At 36.5% G+C, this 15,272-nt stretch overlaps 2 protein-coding genes across 6 annotated transcripts; both read left to right on the top strand.

The window, feature by feature from the left end:
- The first annotated feature begins 1,224 nt into the window (after positions 1-1,224).
- On the top strand, positions 1,225-8,216 carry LOC100259840 (serine/threonine-protein phosphatase PP1 isozyme 4). 5 transcript variants are annotated; one of them, XM_002282152.5, is made up of 4 exons: positions 1,225-1,677; positions 4,054-4,613; positions 4,687-4,910; positions 7,624-8,216. In XM_002282152.5, the coding sequence occupies exons 1-3, from the start codon at positions 1,485-1,487 to the stop codon at positions 4,873-4,875; spliced, it is 942 nt and encodes a 313-aa protein (XP_002282188.1). In that variant the 5' UTR covers positions 1,225-1,484; the 3' UTR covers positions 4,876-4,910; positions 7,624-8,216. The 5 variants fall into 5 exon arrangements, with proteins under 5 accessions (XP_002282188.1, XP_019079851.1, XP_010658518.1 ...); XM_019224306.2 differs by lacking the exon at positions 7,624-8,216 and adding an exon at positions 5,414-5,860 and having other exon boundaries at positions 4,687-4,921; XM_010660216.3 differs by having other exon boundaries at positions 1,240-1,677; positions 4,687-4,921.
- A 101-nt stretch (positions 8,217-8,317) lies between these two features.
- Positions 8,318-15,169, top strand: LOC100246247 (protein NEDD1). The gene is made up of 10 exons (XM_002277631.5): positions 8,318-8,989; positions 9,224-9,336; positions 10,025-10,285; positions 10,385-10,489; positions 11,020-11,085; positions 11,240-11,461; positions 12,330-12,908; positions 13,607-14,230; positions 14,553-14,732; positions 14,819-15,169. Exons 1-10 carry the CDS (start codon positions 8,830-8,832, stop codon positions 14,924-14,926), a joined length of 2,418 nt encoding a protein of 805 aa, XP_002277667.2. The 5' UTR covers positions 8,318-8,829; the 3' UTR covers positions 14,927-15,169.
- Positions 15,170-15,272: the final 103 nt, after the last annotated feature.

Raw genomic sequence — 15,272 nt, 5'->3', positions numbered from 1 at the left:
CCCATCTTTATCAAATTGGATAAAAAGTTGCTAATATTTAATTTAATTTAATATTTCTGTGTAAAATTGGTTACATATTGGATAATTAAAAATATTTTTAAATAGAAATTGGAAAAATTTTCATTTTTTATTTTATTTTTAATATCAAAATGGGAGTGGTCATGGCTGATGGCTATGGCTATTATTGCAAGTGAGAGTAGTCATGTCTGGCGGCTATGCTACTCCCCTTATTATTATTATTTTTTAAATATATATATATATATATATATTTTTAAATAATAATAATAATAAGGGGAGTTTATTTTTATTATTTTTAAAAATTTAAATAGAGGAGGATGAAATGAGGAAGATAAAAAGAAATTGGGGTGAGTTGGACACTTAGACGAAAAGAGTGGGCGGAGTAATAAAGAATTGAGAGGATAAAAAGGATATTTCACATTCCAAATTTTGATTTAAAGATAAAAGTAAAATTGTTAAAAAAGAAAAATTATGTTATTTTTTAAATCAATTTAATAATTTAAAGTGATTTAATAATTTAATTTAAGTTATTAAATAAATTAAATATGTTTGTTAAAATAATTTAATAATATAATTTAAAGTTAAAAATAATTTTAAATAATAAATAAAAATAATTTATTTATTTTTAATCCACATCTTCATTTAATTATTTTTACGATTTATTTTACTAATCCACAATTTTTATTATTACTCGACTTTTTTTATCCTATTTATAATTTATGAGAATAAAATAATTTAAAGTTAATTTTATTAAATAATCTTATTACTTAAAGTAAAAATTAAATAATAAGTTTTAAATTAATAAGTTAAATATAATTTAATTTAAAATTTATTTAAATTATTAATCAATAAGTATTACTCATTAAAAACGATGAATATAACATTAGTTTGATAAAAAAAAAAATGAAGTTTTTCTTTAATCTAAAATTCATATAATTTTTAATCGAAAATTGAAATTCTTTTCATTAAAAAAAAAAACTAATTTTTCTTAACCTACTTGCCTACTTTCTAGATCTTTCAAACTTGGTGATAAGCATTTACTTTCTTCGATAATAAAAAATTGAGATAAAAAACTTTAAATATTACAAAAAAAAAAAAAAAAAAAGGTTCTTTATTATTATATTTGAATATTAGGGCCTTATTTTATAAGATATTTACATTTGTAAATATGTATAAATAAATATTTATTTATAAAGGCCTACGACCATAATGGTTTGAGTTTGAACTAGAAAGCGACAGATCAGGGAAGAAACCCTGTACCTGTACGACAGGCCAAAAGAGAGTTCCATAATCCATACCAGTCACCGCAAGACACTCAACAAAACGGCGCCGTTTTGGGAGACCCAAAGGGATGATATAGCCATAGAGCCATAGAGGCAGGCACCTCCGCTCCGTAGAAGAAAGTTGCTGCGGTCTCCTTCCTCCTTCATTCTCTCTTTCGCTGTGATTTGAATCACAGCCGTTGAATGGCATCACACGGGATGGATGATGTCGTTCTCGACGATATAATCCGACGGCTCTTGGAAGTCCGATCGGCCAGGCCCGGCAAGCAGGTTCAGCTCTCTGAGAACGAGATCAAGCAACTCTGCGTTGCATCCAGGGAAATTTTTCTTCAGCAATCCAATCTTCTCGAACTCGAAGCCCCTATCAAGATTTGTGGTATGTTTTGATTTGATTCGATTCGATTCTTTTTTTCCCTTTTTCTTTTTGGTGGGTGTGGTTTCAATGGTTGTGAGTTTCGATTAGGTTTCCGATGTTCGGATTTTTCGTGCAAAGTTATTGTGTGTTTTGGGGGTATAGCGATTAGATTCATGGAAGAACTAATTAAAAAAAGTAGAGGATCGTTTCTGTAAAGAAGAAGACGAGGGGGTTCGGGGGAGATTGCGGCTGTTACAAGAGAATCTGTGCTGTCAGGAGCATATGATGAGTTGCAATTTATAGATTACGATACCTTTTATTGGGAGTTTGATTTTTTGTTTTCTTTCTTTTGGTGAAATAATTAGAAAATGACGATACATAATAAAGAAACAAGAAACTGTTTCTGGAAATCCATGTCATGATGTCTTGCTAACAATGTGGGAAGATTGAGCCAACAAATTTTATGTTTAATGTTTTTGGCCTCTGATCCTTGCTATTTCCTCCCCCTTTTAACACCTGCACTGGTATCACTGTATCACCCATCTGATGGGTTAGTATAGAAGATATCTGTTCTCTACACATTTTGTTTGGTTGTTTGATCACTCTGAGCACCTTAAAAGCACTTCTATAGCTTTGCGGTTCACCATCAAGATGTCCAAACATAGGTCTTGTTGCTGACATAACGTTATTGCCCTCTTTTCCGCGGCATTGCATGTTACTGAGCATTTTCTAGACTGAAAAATTGAACCGCCACTGTTCCTCTCTAATGGGATTCAAGTTTGCTTGGTAACATGATGTTGTTTGTTTATTCCTCTTGTATAAACCGACATTCTCAAACTTGAGGTGTACTCTGCAATTGACATACCTCTTTGCTTTAATTAGTAGAAGTTGTAGTTAAACCCCATTGCTTAACCCGCCCATAGAAATTACTTGCACATCTTTGTATTTATATATTCCCATGTGCTAATTTTTCTCAACTACCCTAGTCAAGCACATTATGTAACTTCCACCATTGAAGTGCAACATCCTTTAATTTAAGCTTTAAGAAAGACTTTTCTTTCTTCAACCATGGAAATACCTAAGGTTTGTTCCAAATCCAAATAATCTTCAGCATGCATCTTTGCCAAAAAAAAGAAAGAAAAACAGGGCAATTTCAACTTTGATTCCTCCCTTATGCAAATGGAATGCCTGCATGATCACTGTATTAGTCCATGTTTATTTTGCTATCTCATCTCTAGCATCATGAAAGGACATTCCTCTCCTTTAAACCATTCATCTTAAAGAATATTTTTCTGAATGTCCTAGGGCATGCAGTTGGTTTCTGAAATCTCCATAAGGACCTCTGTTCGTTCTTATCATTTTAAGTGCTTGCACAACCCATGAGAAATCTTTATTCATATATCCCACCTCAAATATCTCTGTTGGCTGGCCTTATTTTTGTCTTGCACCATCACTCCACCACCTCCATTCTATGGATTGGGGTTGCAACTTTTTAACCAATTTGATGCGGCCGAATGAATCTTGGTCTGCTGTCCTATTGCTACAGTATGTGTAAGTGAGAAGTCGAGATGCAATTGAAGTTAGGAATCAAAAGGATGAGTTTTAGGGTTTACTTAGACCCAAGACCAACTCTATAATCTGATTCATTTTTATTTTTTTATAATGGGATGAAAAAATTGATATTGATGTACTCTTAAAGATGATGTTAGGGTTGCAGAAACCATACAATCTTGCCCTTTGATTGATCTAAAAACCTTACTATCCTAGACTTTGTCCCTACTAAAAAGGCTACCGTCGGTTGTCGCATGACCATTTAAAACATTTAGGATCCAGAAGGCCAAAAGATAATCTATAGAAGGTAACATATATACATACTTACATATATATGGATGTATGTATATAAGAAAACCTACCAGGGTAGTCCAGTTGGTCAGGGCAAACACTAGAAAGTGTGATCTTAGTAAGTGACACATGGTCATGGGTTTGAATTCTGCCACCGATGATACTTGAATTTACTTAGTGCTAGTTGTTGTGGGACGGTCAGCACCCCAAGGTTTGGGTCCTCATGAAGAGTCCTAAGGGCTTGGCCATAGAAGGTTCTTCGGTTATAAAATAAAAGTAAAAATGCATGTATATAAGAAAAGTGAACAAAAATAAACAAAAAGATGAATTAAAAGCTGGGATTCAAAGCTAAGTAGTGAGCCTGCTTGACCTCATTAAGCAATGTGGCGGCTCCTAAATCAACTGGTTTTTTAAAATTTATAATCATAATTAGTGCCTGGCATTCTCTCTGCAGCATGTAGGATGGAAATTTGTCATATATATTTTTTGAGTTTCTTGTGATAATTATCTGGATTGATTTTTCTGATCTTGTAAATTTGCCCTTGGTGGTTTCAGGTGATATTCATGGGCAATACAGTGACTTGTTAAGGCTTTTTGAATACGGGGGGTTTCCTCCTCACACCAATTATCTATTTTTAGGGGACTATGTGGATCGTGGCAAGCAAAGCTTGGAAACAATATGCCTTTTGCTCGCCTTTAAGATTAAATATCCAGAGAACTTCTTTCTTTTAAGAGGAAATCATGAATGTGCTTCTATTAATCGGATATATGGATTTTATGATGAATGTAAGCGCCGGTTTAACGTGAGACTTTGGAAGGTTTTTACTGATTGTTTTAACTGCCTTCCAGTGGCAGCTCTTATAGATGATAAAATATTGTGCATGCATGGTGGCCTTTCCCCTGATCTGGCAAACTTGGATCAAATCAGAAATTTAACACGTCCAACTGCTATTCCTGACAGTGGTTTGCTTTGTGATCTACTCTGGTCAGATCCAGGTAGAGATGTTAAAGGATGGGGGATGAATGACAGAGGTGTCTCATTTACCTTTGGGCCTGATAAAGTGTCAGAATTCTTGACAAAACATGATTTAGACCTTGTTTGTCGTGCCCATCAGGTTATTGGCATTTTTAGTTTTCTCTTGTTCTATTTTACTCATGCTGAAAACTGAAATTCTTCTTTTGGTCTAGGTTGTGGAGGATGGATATGAATTCTTTGCCGATAGGCAACTTGTTACCGTATTCTCAGCTCCCAACTACTGTGGTGAATTTGATAATGCTGGTGCAATGATGATTGTAGATGAAGACTTGATGTGCTCTTTCCAAATTCTTAAGCCAGCAGAGAAGAAACCTAAGATTTTGATGTCCACAAAAATGTGATGGCTGCTATACAAATCCTCCCTAGATTTACCAAGGTTTGCTCAATGTAATTGTTTTAGTTCCTTATTTTATTGGTGATGTTTACAAAAATGTGATGGCTGCAATTTCAGTACTCCTAATTTTATGAAGGTCATGCTCAGTATGAATTGATTTGGTCCCTCTTTTGGTGTTCATGTTATCGTTGTAGTGGTAGTGGTTGTGTACCTCTTGTGCATGTTCATAGTATTGATGTTGTTTGGTGGTAACTTGTCCCAGTTGGTTAATTTTGGGCTTCGTGTTTGTCATTGTCTATATTTAAATACCTGAAATGAGAATCCAAATTTACAGTCATTAGTTCCTTCAAGACATACCATGGTAGAAGTACCATATTGGAGTTTGATTTCTTATAAATAGCAATTTTAAAACACATACTTGTGATTAGTGACAACCTTTTTACTGGTGTACTCTCATGTGCTTGGCTTCATAGTATTCTTTGTTGATTCTTCGTTTTTTTGAGATTGTATAAAATGCACTAATTATTCATTTCTTCATTTTAAAGCAAGATTGTTTGAATCGGACAAGAGAGTTGGATGACTTACTTTTTCTCAATGGGCCTGTGGGATTTTATTCTCTCTCTTCTTGGTACTACATGGGTGAATCTTTTTCTATAGCAAAGACCCTATGGAGACAGGATGGGAATTCTGTAAGCAAAAAGTGGAGGAAGGTGTTGTGGTCTGTGCCTGTGTTTGTTTTGGGCTGTTTGACAGGATAAAACCAAAGAGTTTTTGAAGATGTGAAACGAACGGTTTAAGCACTTACAAAACTCCATATGTGCCTTTCTCCTCTGGTCTAGAAAGTCCGTTGATGGAGGATCTTTGTCTATGTTAAATTTCATTGACTGGTTGAGCTTTTGTTAATAGGAGGGGCTGGTTTGTTCTTTTCTTTTCGGCTTTCCTGCACCCTTTATATACTTCTTATGTACCTGGATTGCACCCCTTTTTTTAGCTGTCTCCTTATAAATTTATCTTTGCCTAGTAAAAAAAGTTACTTCCTTTTTCTTAAGGTACCTCATGATTCACTAGCTTCTTCCTTAGTTTAGATGCCTATTTTATTCTAAAGTGAACATTTTGTAGGTCTCTCTCATAATTTAATTTACAAAGAGGTGCAGAACAGGAGTAATGAAGTAAAATGACTTAAAAGAGAGATTACAATCCAAATTTCTCCCTCAATGACAATTCAAACGTGTCTAACAACTTCTTGATCGCCTTCACGCTATCTTGTCAAAACTTTTTCTTCTCAAAAATCCTGGACATGCTCTCTACAACATTTTTTGAAATTATTTATGGTTTAGCTGGCATGGGTGTGTCGTGTATGCGACTACCTCTACTTTATAAATATTGAAATATGGGCTTTAATTTAATATGTAGGAGGAGAACAAGTTGCTTCCTGGAACATATGGATTTAATAGCATTTGAATTTCAAACCCTATTTCTTACTCTTTCGGTTATGTTTGTACAGTAGTTTTCCTGGAAACAATTTTCTTTCACTTGATGGTTTGTTACCGAATGACTAAGACTGCATTTGATTTAGGATTGCTTCTGCAAGAACTTCGTTCCCTTCTAGAAGTTGCAATGAGGATTTTTCTTTCGTCTTATTTTGGATTTCCAATGCTTCAATTGAGATAGGCTGTCTCATTTTTTAAAAACTTGGGATTTCCTTTGCAAATATGTGGAGCTTATTCCTTAAGGATTAATCTTTTTAATTAGAATGATTTCTTAGTGAGCTTTGAGTGATAGAATGTAAAACTTCTAATCAGTGAACTTTTCTCTTTGAATTTCATGTATTAGAGTACCAATTTTCCTAAAAGAAAAGCAATTAGGACATGGGCCCACAATGTAAATCGGGTTAACATAATGAAGAAAAAATATTCCCCATTTTCCTGTGTAGGTAACTGATGCTTTCTCTTGCTAGAATTTTTTAAGGAGACATATTTTCTTCAGAATGAACAAGATATCTCAAAAAAAATTTTTTTTGGCTATTTTTCAAGTTTTATATTGATATGCAGCATTGACAAATTATTACCAAAATATCTTATTAGTAAGCCACATGTTCACCAGGCAAGTTAAGATGCCGTTTATATGTAGGATGTGAACTGTGTTATAATTATGATGCTTGGTGTTAGATTTTTGCAGAATTTTCTGCAGAAGGGAAAAAATGTCATAACCAGGCTAACCCTACATGCTTCTTCACAAGCATCTTGGGCTCAGTTCTTCATATATGTTCTCTGGTTAAAGAAAAACCAAACTTGAATTTTGGTTAAGGGCTATGTTCTTAACAAGCCCATCATTTACAGTGAAGTGATGAAGCCCCTTCAAAATCATGGGGCACTGCCCATTTTAGATTCCTCCCACAAACACGCAAAACCACACTTGCATATTTTTGTGTGTATGTTCTTATTTCTGTTTGAGAATTAGGGTTTGCAATTAAGAAAGTTGCAGATTCCTTTTTCCTCATAACAGTAAAACCGGGGAGGTCTTTCCTTCAAATCCTGATGGGTGGTAAGATGGGATGCAAAATTCCTTAACGTCATCTCTCATTTTCAACTGGAGAGAACTCATGAGAAATAGTGGGATGATATCTAAAGCAATATGGAAGTGTCTGATGTATCTGTTGATATTCCTCATTCTATGTGTATTTGAGTAGTTATTTATCTTGGCATATTTTCTCTATGAATTCAACTGCTCTGCCCTCGTCTTTTCTTTCTTGTAGAAATCTTTCACAAAATGGCTGAAATGAAAGTGCTAGATACCAGCTTCAGAACTTATTCTAAACTTCAGGAGATGCAAGCACCATGCTTCATTCTATAAATTATGACCCATCCACCGGGTGATTGGAAAGGAACTCAACATATCAGTTATGGGGACAAATGCTGTGTGGAGTAGCATAGGCCAGAAGTTTTCTCATCCTCTTTTACCTTTTCCTGCACTACCAAAATTGCAGTGCCTGTGTACATATATTTGGTCTGGAAACTCAATAGTAAGTTCAGTTCTTTTCTGTGGCGCCAGAAATGGCATCGTTCAGACCCTGAAGAAGCCTCCTGTTGTGCATGGTGCATGGTGGGTGGGTCTTCTTCCAGTGATGAAGCTGTTTGTATTTGATTGGATCACGTATTCTGATGTTCAAGAGGTAATGGAAATCACAACTGGTGGGGTGTTTGTTGTATTTTAAAACTTTAGTGTTATGGTGACGGGCAGCCACAATTCTGGAGAGTGGATTAAGATTATTTCTAATTCTGCTGGTGCACTATTCATTTTAAGTTGAAAGAAATTGGAGTCCTTGGAGACATATTCAAGGCAATTGAATCTCTTTTTGGCAGCTTCTACCTCTATCTCCAGTCTGGGAAGTAGCAGAATTTTAAACAAAGCTTCCTCTGTTTGGTTTTATTAATTATCATGTTGATCCTGAAAATCTGACAAAGTCATCTTGTTTTTGTATGAAAGTAAACTCACGTGGTTCATATTTTTAAAAGACGAGTTAAGAGAAAAAGAAAAGAAATGGTAAAAGTCTCGTATTTTTGTATTTATGTTTTTAATAATATATTTTTAAAATAACATTTTTTAAGAAAGAAAATAAAAAAAAATCCTTTTAATCCATCCAACCAAACTTTTTTTACCTACAGGAAAAGCTTGATCATCCCCAGGGGTGGAAACGGTATTTCCAAGCAACGTAACGGGTAGGGGTATCGACAAGCGTGGCCCTATTGGGAGGATTCACGGTAGCTATATAAACTCCCCCACTTTCTACCCTTCCTCTTTTGAATTTTGTGGCTCCACACTCCCACAGTCTCTCTCTCTCCCCCCGGCCTTTACCTAATTTTCCCAAATTTTCTCCAGAAACATACACTTCTTTCTTGTCGCCCCATGACTCAATTTTGAATCAGGTCTTCTTTCCAGAATTTCTCACCCGAAGGTGCCCATGATGAACTTCGCAGATCCGTCAACGGCGCTCTTGGCCGCCAGCGGAGGTGACACTGTTAAGCTCTTTGACGTCTCTGTCGAGCCTGGCGATCCTTGCGCCTTGAGCTACTCCCCTTCTCCCGGTCACCAAGTCAACTCTGTGAAGTGGAATCACACTAGTTAGTCTCTAACTCTTTGTTTTCTTTCTTCTTCAGCTCCTGTTTGGTTGCCCGGAAAATGCAGGAAAAAAAGGGATCGGGTTTTTGAATATGGAGAAAACAAAAAAAATTCTACTCTACCAATCTGGATTTAGATGCATTGAGTTTTGCGTTTTCCCATCAACCAAACGGATTTTTTATATCTGCATTTCTCGACTCTCTCAAAATCCAATCGGGGAAGTGATTTATTTGCAGATTTGGTTGTGGCGAGTGCTGGAGATGATAGGAAGGTCTCTCTGTGGCGGAAAAATGGACAGAGCATGGGGACCATTCCAGTTTCTGGGACTGATAGTGGTGACAACATTGAGGTGAACGCTTCTCTTATTTAGTTGTTTGATGTCTAGATTTGTCATGGTTTTGTCCTTGTGAGTGCTCACAGTTTTGCGTGTTTCGAGAGGAAGTTTTTTGGTCCTTATGCTCCCTACTTACAATGGTAAAGATTGGAGAGAAAAATACCGTCTCAATCTGTCATTCTGGGGTGGGGATTGAGAGCAGCATCCAGGGCGGCATAATTAAGTTCCTAAAAATGCGGTAGATACTGTAGATATTTATTTAGATGCCAGAATCCAGAATGTGTTGCCAGGCTTAGATGTGCATGCATTTTGAGGTCACATCTGGACACCCTTAGGAAACTGGATGGACTCTCTGTGTTTTGAGTTGGCATGTGAAGGTAAACATTCGTTAGCCCAATTGAATATACTAAAGAAAATGGAGATGCCAGCAGGAAATTGATGGTTTATAGGATCAAGCTACGTTCTCTTGAAATGATAATGTTTGAAATATTACCAAAACTCAGTGAGATTGCTGTTGTTTTCTGCAATGACCAATTTCAACATGAGGGAATCAATAGATATCACGGGACTTCCAAACATGCCACAATTCAACAAATCTGTGTCAAGTTGTCAATTTTTTATGTGATTACTTCTTTGGTACACGATCAAGAGAATGGCATGGTTCATTGTGTTTTGGTTGGATTTCTTTTATTTTTATTTACAGGAGTCTATATTGGCTATCAGCTTTAGCAACAAGGGATCTAGGTACATATGCTCTGGAGGAAGTGGTCAAGTTGTAAGAATATGGGATTTACAGAGGAAACGCTGCATTAAATGGTTAAGGGGTCATACTGATACAATTACGGGTGCAATGTACAATTGCAAAGATGAACACTTGGCTTCCATCAGTTTAAATGGGGATCTTATTTTACACAACCTTGCCTCTGGTGCCAGGGCTGCTGAACTCAAGGACCCTAATGAGCAGGTTATGTAGTTTGTGCAGCTGGGGGCTGCTTTTCTGATATTTGGTTGGTAGAGTCTCTTCCATCTAAATGCTAATTATTGGATGGATAATTATGATCAGGTATCGAGAGTGCTTGACTATTCCCGGATTAGCAGACACCTTTTGGTGACTGCTGGAGATGATGGGTCCATACATATGTGGGATACAACTGGTCGCAGCCCAAAGGTTTGTTCATTTCTGTTATAAATAATGCAAAAGCATGTATATGGACATGAAAACCTGATATGATCAAAATTGTTTTTTCCTTTGCTGAAACTAAGTTCAATGCCTACCAAAAAACTTCCATGTTTAGTTAACTTTATAAAACATTTACACTGCGCAAATACTTGGAAAAATAGATCCTGATCTTGTTTTGGGACGGTCCTGTTGCTTGTGTTTGTGTTGCTGTGAGGTGTATATGCACCTTATATTCTGGAAAGCAGCATCCAGGAAAAGAAATTGTGTTCCTTCATGGAATTTCTTTTCAAACCAAATACACCTTATTGGATATACTTTCTCTTTTACCAGATGGTGCCTTATTCAATCTAGATGTGTTGATGGAATCGGTATTACTGTATCACTTACCTTTTGTTTCTCCACCTTTATTTAACATGATCAAATTTGAATTTTGATTTGTTCTTTAAATTCTTGTGTTTCTGTTGTTTGGTTATGCATAATGTTTTAGGTATTTAATTGATTACTTTCCTACTTAATAGGTTTCTTGGTTGAAGCAACATTCTGCACCAACTGCTGGTGTTAGCTTCTCACCTTCAAATGATAAGGTCTCTTCATTACCTTATTTTTGTCTATTTGATCTTTATACAAAGAATGCTGAATGTTTTGTATGCCATTTAATAGCGAAGCTTCTGTAACGATAGAATCTCTAATAAAAGTATTCAAACATTCTGTTGTTCCAAATCTTTTCCTCTATGACAGATAATTGCTACTGTTGGTCTGGATAAAAAGTTATACACTTTTGATACGGGTTCCAGAAGACCCTCATCTTGCATTCCTTATGAGGCACCTTTCTCTTCATTAGCATTTAGAGATGATGGTTTGATACTGGCAGCTGGAACAAGTAATGGTCGGGTGGTATTTTATGATGTTCGAGGAAAACCACAGCCCTTTACTGTTCTTCGTGCTTACAGTAGTTCAGAGGTGAACCTTTTTACCTTAATGTTTTCCTTTCAATTTAGAGATCCCTAAATTCTAACTTGGCATTTTATTTTTATTTTTTGCAATATCTGCCTGCTTATATAATTTGATATTGCTTGTATGCTACTGCATGTAAGCATGTGTAATGATGTCATATTAGCTCTTTGGTTACATAAAAACAATATCAAGGGAAAGTGGCAGCACCAACCACAATTTCTATGTGCTTTATCTCCTACTACTAGGATGAGATTAAAAGTTCTCTCCATAATTTCACAGTCAATACCATTCTATTTGGCTTTTCCTACTAATGCTCTGCGTATTGGTTGTGGCTTTATATCTTCTTTCCATTTCTTTCATTTTTGTTCCACATTCTTTTGCGTTCAGAGCAAAGAACATTAAAGTTATATGTTTTGACATAACTCACTGCCATCAATCTTTATGCCCTGGCATCATTATGATGGAGTTTTTGAGGACAATGACAGAGGAGAGGGAGGCAAGGGAAAGGGAAGGGTAGTGTGGAAGGCCCCATGAATCAGTAGATGACACTCTGCTGAGAAATCTAATAGAACAGCTAGGAGGTGGATCTAAAGTATTTAATTGGATATAGGTACTAGGTAATTATCTGATTTATACAAAGACTAGGTTAAAGCTGTTGGGAACAAATGACATTTCTGATGCAGAATATATCTAATTGGTTGTTAACTCATGTCTATCTGTCTCTGTGCCATCTAAGAGGTTCACCTTTAATAAATTTTCTGACTGATGACATATTATCATTCAGTTAACAGATTTGAATAACTACCCAAATTTTCCTAATCTTGTTAATACTGAGTATCCATTCTTAAAGGATAATGTTTATACTTTTTATCAGGCCGTTACAAGTTTATGCTGGCAAAGATCAAAGCCTGTTATTGTAAATGAAAGCAATTGCACTCCTGAGACTGCTCTTTTAGGAGGTGCTGTTGAGGATTCAATCCTTATGCCAGATCCACTTCCTTCTGTGACATCATCAAGCCTTTCACTTTCCACAGCAATACCTGCTTCTCGAAATCCTGGCCGTTCAGGTCCCTCTACAGAAACATCTTCTCTTACAGCAGCCAGTGGTGGATCTGTATCTAGCTCGCTTTATTTATCTACAGAAGAGGAAACGCCACAAAAAAACCATCTGCGGCCAGGTGGAACATTGGCAAGATTACATGCTCCTCGTTCTAATTATAACTTCAAGGATGATATGGAGGTATTTTCTCCACTTGTGGATATTCAGCCCATTACGCCCTCACTCGATAAGCTGTGGGACAATCATGAGGCGGCAAAGAAAGATCATCTGCCTGTTGATAAGAAGCCTTCATCTCTATTGTTTCCTTCGTCCAGTAGGAGATTCCCTTTTGTAGATGATGGGGCCATTGATCATCCAATATTTGATTGGAAATCCAGTTCTACTTCCAGGCAGGTGTGATACTACTTTACCCTTCATTCCTCTGGATAATCACTCTATATAGAATATGTTTTTATTTTATTGTTATTATTCTTATTTTTTTCTGGCTGAAATATTATCTAGCCTAGGTGACTATGCCCCTTTATTTTTACTCGATAATATCGGTCAGTATCTCTTAGCAAATTCAAGAGAATAACACATATATCTTCCTCATTATATTGTGCTACACCTTTGACCACTTCTGAATGAAATTTGGAAAATCAATAGTTCAAGCATTTGTCCTTTCAGTTCATAATCTATGAAATGGACAATTAAAATATTTGGATATGACGCTAGGGCTTTAATCTCACAGACCAAAGACCAAATGGAAAGAACACAACTTGCTGTTTGGTGCATAATGCTGTACATTTGTACCACTTGTTAATTTAGAAAATCAACTGTTCAACCTTCTTTGAGTTCAATACCTGAGTGATGATACAGATCTGGTACTGGGTTACTATCCCATCTAGAAAACAGTACAGTAAACCGAAAATGTTGAATTAATGTATAGCAAATTAGGTTATGGTGTACAGTGACTCTTATGCAACTTTCTAGTATGTCATAATGATGCAAAATTTAGTTCTTGCATAGCTGAATTTCATGGCCTTGGTGAAATTATGTGAATGAGTTTGATTTGTATACTCTAGTGTTTTATTTCACCCCACTTTGAGCAGGATGACACCCGAGCTTCCCTTTCACTGCTGGGATCTACTCCTGCTCCATCTTCCAAGAGTGGAGAAGACTCCATCACTCCTCCAGAAGCTTGGGGTGGTGAGAGATTGTCTGATAAATTTGCTCATCACCGCCAGTCAGCCAATTTGCCATCCCGCTTCGGAATGTTGACAACCAGTGGTCTGACATCAGGGTCCATGCTTTCTGGATTACAAGATCTATCTGTGTCAACAAGTCAGACGAGTATGAGCTCCTTGTCAAATTCAAATTTGGGTTATGCAAATTTGCGCCCCAAAGATGTCTCTTCCAGTCAGGAAACTTCTTTGGGATTTTCGGAACATGTTCCCTTTAGTTCGATATCTATGTCTCTAGGCACAAAAGGTGTCACCGGACAGACTAACCTTGAATTGCCAGGACCAACATCTTTGAATCTCCCTCGAAGGTTTTCCACTTATGCGGAGAGAATAGGCACCACTTCTTCCTTCAGTGATGGGATATCACTTTCAATGGGTTCACCAAAAACAAAGAAATCAGGAGCTGAAACCCGGGAAGAACTTTTACATAGCTTGCTATCAAGGACTGACATATCCACTGCCATGGAACCAGGAATTCTTCCATCAATAAATGTATGAAATATCAGATGAGTTCAATAAATGTTTTTCTGTTTGCTTCTTACTATTCAGTTCTTTGCTTCTAGAGAAAAGTACGAGCATGATAAATCATCCCTGATTTTTCGTCGTCAATGTTGCCATTGCCATCATGCTCTTGAGTAAAGCATAGATCATCCACAGGTCTAAATTCATTTGGCTACTGTTGATTGTGTGCTGTTACTCAGTATTTAAGGTAGCCATGCCGTAATAGACAATGAACTGCAGACATCTTTTATGCTAGTTTTTGATAATCTTTTATGAGGTTAATCTGGTTTATATATTTGTGCTACTGTGGCAGGGAGGAACGTCACAACCTCAGAAAGCCCCAATCCAGACAGATTCACAGCAGGGAAACTCCTTTACGCTTCAGCTGTTCCAACGCACCCTAGATGAGACCCTTGGCTCATTTCAGAAGTCCATACACGAGGATATGAAGAACCTTCATATTGAAATTCTGAGACAATTTCATATACAGGAGGTACAGATCTGGTTTCCTTCACAGGTTTTAATTAACTTTTGCTGCTGCTTTTGTTGAAACTAATGTCGCTGAGTCTCACTGCACAGACGGATATGTCAAGTGTGATGAGCTCGATTTTGAAAAATCAAGTGGAGCTGATGAAAGAAGTTCAATCTCTCCGGAAAGAAAACCAGCAGCTCCGCCAATTGCTTTGAGCTCTTGCTAACATCATATAATATCATGATGTTCTATTCTCTAAGGAGCTGGCTGTTGTTTGTCTTCCCAATTTGTAGCTCGTTACTGGCCTTTTGATAGACATGCCGGTTTTACTAATTGTGGTGAAGATGAGTACGAGGAAAAGAAATGAAGAAAAGAAGCAGAAAATGTTCAAGCTTGTGAATGTGTATAGAAATTCAAATTGTTTTTCCAGCTAATGAAATTGAGTTTTGATTTGCGTCTTTTTATGTCTACTTATACAGCATGTTACCTGTAAATCCTCGTATGATTCTCCAAGTTCAGTGTAACCAATGTCCCTCAATTCTTTTGAATTATGATTCTTTT

This window comes from Vitis vinifera, chromosome 13, assembly GCF_030704535.1.
Source record: "Vitis vinifera cultivar Pinot Noir 40024 chromosome 13, ASM3070453v1".
Taxonomy (NCBI): domain Eukaryota; kingdom Viridiplantae; phylum Streptophyta; class Magnoliopsida; order Vitales; family Vitaceae; genus Vitis; species Vitis vinifera.
The sequence above is the reverse complement of the archived record's forward strand: the minus strand, read 5'-3'. Positions and strand labels throughout refer to the sequence as shown.